Source organism: Brassica oleracea, chromosome C1 (assembly GCF_000695525.1).
Source record: "Brassica oleracea var. oleracea cultivar TO1000 chromosome C1, BOL, whole genome shotgun sequence".
NCBI lineage: Eukaryota > Viridiplantae > Streptophyta > Magnoliopsida > Brassicales > Brassicaceae > Brassica > Brassica oleracea.
This window is the reverse complement of record NC_027748.1, coordinates 11,591,844-11,596,313: the sequence shown is the minus strand read 5'-3', so window position 1 is coordinate 11,596,313 and position 4,470 is coordinate 11,591,844. Positions and strand designations below refer to the sequence as shown.

Sequence of the window (4,470 nt, the reverse complement as noted above, 5' to 3'; positions counted from 1 at the left end):
AAGTGCGGGGCCAAGTTGAAGTTTCCAGAAAGAGAGGCTGCACAATTGAAACTTGATGGGCTTTTCTTGGCCGTTGGATTCCACAAGCGTGTGTTTGTATTATGGTTATGAGTTTCTCAAGTTTTGGTCCTAGAAACATCGAGACATTTCACAGAGCCCACGCACTTCTCTTCGTATCATATGTTCTCAAATGCGACGCGTCGCTTTAAGCCACAAAATCATCTTCACATCTCATAGATAAGTAGAAAGTTATTTTTCTTTTGTCTATACGACGTGGACCAGCAGCTACATGGTGATTAGTTGGTGGTTGTTACAAACTCACATTGTTGATGTAACTTGGCTTTAAAGAAAATGAACATTTGTATACATTTATGTTGATTGTATTAGTAGGTGGGAATGGTTCTTGATTTCAGGTTTGCATTTGATATGTGAAGTCGCATCTTACATATTTTATACATTCAACTGAGTTTGGTTATTACGAGAGAACCTTTTAGATTGCTTCTATGCCTCTTCGCAAATTGCCATAAGGAAATAAATTTGTGTTAGTATCTGGATGTGTCTTAGATCTTTATGCACCAGTAAAAGTCCAGCATTCGTTGGGTCGTAGTCTAATGGTACTTTATGCCTTTTTCGTTTAAGATATTTACTTTTTCTAAATACGTATTTACTAGGTTATGATCCGCGCAAAGCGCGAGATAAATATTATATATAAATTAGTTTTGTGTATTATATGTTTTTTTACATATTATTAAATAATAAATATATATTAATAATTAAAAACTCAGTAAATATTACGTATATGATTAAATTGGTGCAAATACATAAATAAATTTTATTAATTCAAACAAACACTTTTTCTATTTTATATGATATAAAATTAAGTTTTAATGATATTAACATAGATATATAGTACATTTTTAATATTGACATCTGTTAAATAATATTTTATAATCATATTGTTTTTTGATAATTTGTATTTTTTGTAACAAAAATTATGAATCACCGATAACAATTTTTTTGTGGGATGTTTAATAGTTTTAGTCATTTATAATTTTAAAAACATTATGAAAAGTTTTAAAACTAAATATTAAGTTGTCAGTATTTGTTCAAATTTTTTTATCAAAAAATAAAAAATAAACGCAAATTTCAAAATTAAAATACATATGTATTTTTATATGGTACATAATTTATTTTAAACAATAATAATATATTAATATTTATTAAATGAGACTTCTTATTATATAATTTTGTAATCATTTATATCTTGTTATAACAAAAAATTGAAGCCATGGATCATAAAAAATTCAATGTGAGATTTTTGACAACTATAGTCATTTATATTCGTTTAAAAAAAATCAAAATATAATATATACAGAAAAATCTAAATTTTTACTATATAGTTAATGTGGTTCCTTAATTTATTTTAATATGTTAAAATTTAAAAAATGATAGAGAATAGACTAATTTTTATCAAATCTTTATTATTCAAAATCATTAATTGTCATATATATATTAGCCATATTTGGTAATTCCGTTATTTTTATTTAAGGAAACAATGAAGAACATTAATAATCAATTTATGATTTGTTTAATAAAAAACTTATTATATATTTTGATGGACCATCATATTTTTCTAAGGATTCTAAGAATGATTGTGGTGATGACACGTGGCTACAAAAAATGTTGTAATGCTTCTCTTTTAATATATAGGGGATTTCTATAGAGAAAAGGAAATCGAGTTTGGAGGTTACTATAAATACAGGTTTAAGGGTTTGTAAGATTATTCATTCATATAATAATAAGAAACCCTAAACGTGGTTTTAAAACCGGACTGACCCGATGGTTGAACCAGGTTCGACCATGAACCGGTTACATAGCCGGGTTGGATCAAATAATTGGTTTGACCAAACAGCCACGTAACCGGATTGGATTTCAAAGTTATTAAAGTGATAAAAACCATTAAAAATTATCAAAAATCTATAAACCATCCTTATAAACATAAAACCAGCTTATATTAATAATATTTATGTTTTAAATTCATTTATATTTTAATTATGTATCATATTTGCTAATATTACTTTTAAATTTATACACTAAACATATATTAAACCAGATTATTGAACCAGGTTTGATCCGGTCGAACCATATTGAACTGTAACCCAAAAATTATCCGGTTCAACTTCCGGTCCGATTTTAAAAACACTGCTAAACGAATATTTGCCTCAATTCGTTTTGATCTTTCTTTTGCTTTCTTCAAAGTTGATTCGTGTTCACAACAAGTTGCAATATCTAAAGGTGCTTGCTAATAAGAAAACCATGTTCATCATTACAAATCGATGTGAACCATGTGGTAAAGGTTGACGGGAATTGCGGATATACATTTTGTAAGGTCTAACTAATTAAAGATCATCAAATAACATACAACTTGAAGTAAAAGTTTCAGATATCAAGAAGCAATAGAAAGAAAGGCTCGTGCCTACATATGTGGTAAGAATTTTGCATTATGTCATTGGTCTTGGAGCATGTGGACTTCAAATTTGGCAATCAAGTCGTCGATATTCCTGATAATTTTCTTATCTATATACTGTACTTGCTCAAAAACATTTTTTCATTAGAAAAATGATGAAAACGTTCATTATTTCCAAATTAGAAAAACAAAACAAAACTGAACTCTCCATGTGCAAGTGCATTGGACTCGACGATTCTTGGTTGGGGTTTACACCAAAGGACAATTCTGGAGTCAAGAGTCATATTCATCTTTCAAAGAAGTAATATTCAGTTTATTCATCTTATTAGTTCTATAATATTATCTTTGGGCAGATTTTCATTTTGTTTTTTTTTTTTGAAACTTGCAGATTTTCATTTTGTTTCGATGGATTCACATTTACGAAACGCAGTGGGTTTACAGTGTCGTTTTGTATGACGAATATATTCCACATCTTTGAATATACTATTTGTCTATACAAAAATGTATTTACACATTTAGTTTGTAATCGATCCAGTCTGTTGGAACCTAAGTTAAATCTCTATGTGTATATGTATATGTTGGTTGATAAATTCAATTATCAATACAAGAAGATATTCATTACGTTTCCTAACAGTGTGTGTGTTTCAATGAAAGATCATTGTGATACATAAAGAAAAAAAAGGGACATAAGTCAAAATCACAGATCGAATATTCAAAACAGACGATAACAGTTATATAAGGAACATGTTCTTGTATTAAACGTTTCATAAAAAGCGATAAGACTTTTAACGGAAAAAAAAACATTCAGATCTATATAATATGGTAGATAGAGACTAGAGAGGAAAAACATTTAAGAGATCCCAAAGAATCGCTTACAAGCCTTAACGAATGCTTTTTTCTTGATGTTGTTGCCCTTCTTCTTCTCATGGACCTTCTCTTTATCATCTCCTTCGTTGAAAGGAAGAGGCCACGTGGTGGCAGAGCTGACAGACGAAGATCTTCTCATCATAGACACAGCAGGCTTCATTGGTGAGTGATTCGGATGCTCTGATGCAGCCACCGACCTGTTCCTGCTCAGCCTAGGTTTCATCCCAGCAGGTTCCGGATCTGGTTTCTGTGTCTGGTGATCGACCGGGTTGGGTTTCTGATCTGCTGAATCCATTTTGGAGTAGCCACTCATGGTGTGCTATCTTTTTTTTTCTTGACCTGATTTACGATTTAATAGATGGACTCTAGTTATGAGTTATGCCATCTATAAATGTGGTCCAGATCCTAATATAAAATATTACAGCTGGTGGGGATTGTAATTAACGTTTTTAACGCTTGGGCATGTGCACTTGTCTGCCAAATGTTTGGCATCACATGCATATATCCCACATGTAACACCCCTTTGTGACTCTTGTTATTGCTCTCATTCAAATCTTAGTATATACCAACTTACTAAGTAGTCTTGGATTCATTTCTCACTGTTAGAGCTTAGAGAGAAAGAAATAAACGAAAAAGATAATGTAACAAACTTTCTCTCGTATTCATCTTAGTCAACCAAATGTGTACAACGTCACTTATATAGTGATAAGGTTCTCGGTCTAAGTCTAACTGACAACTAAACCGAAATAAACCATTTAAACCACATTCATACTCTAATATTCCCCCTCAAGATGGCAAGTATATAGATTTAAGTGCCATCTTGCCCACAAGAGAGTAAAACTGAGGAGAATAGAGAGGTTTTGTGAAGATGTCAGCTATTTGGTTGTCACTACAAGAAAACATATTTTTTACTAGGGCAGTATTCGTTGTAAATTCGTCGTAAACGGGGTGTTACGACGAATTAACGTCGAAAGACGTTTCGTTGTTAAACGTCCGTCGTAACGGAGGTTTCGTCGTAAACGACTCGTTACGTTTACGACGAAATATATTCCTCGTAAAGCGCAGGGAAAGGATTCGTCGTAAACGCCACGTAAGACTTCGTCGTAAAGCCCACGTAATTATTTCGATGTAAAGCA

General features: G+C 31.4%; 1 protein-coding gene across 1 annotated transcript; it reads right to left on the bottom strand.

The window, feature by feature from the left end:
- Positions 1–3,140: 3,140 nt before the first annotated feature.
- On the bottom strand, positions 3,141–3,722 carry LOC106344896. The gene has a single exon (XM_013784193.1). The coding sequence runs from the start codon at positions 3,645–3,647 to the stop codon at positions 3,318–3,320; it is 330 nt and encodes a 109-aa protein (XP_013639647.1). The 5' UTR covers positions 3,648–3,722; the 3' UTR covers positions 3,141–3,317.
- Between the last annotated feature and the right edge of the window lie 748 nt (positions 3,723–4,470).

Coding starts and splice junctions, on each gene's coding strand:
- LOC106344896 (XM_013784193.1), bottom strand. CDS start 3,647: ATGAGTGGCTACTCCAAAATGGATTCAGCAGATCAGAAACCCAACCCG.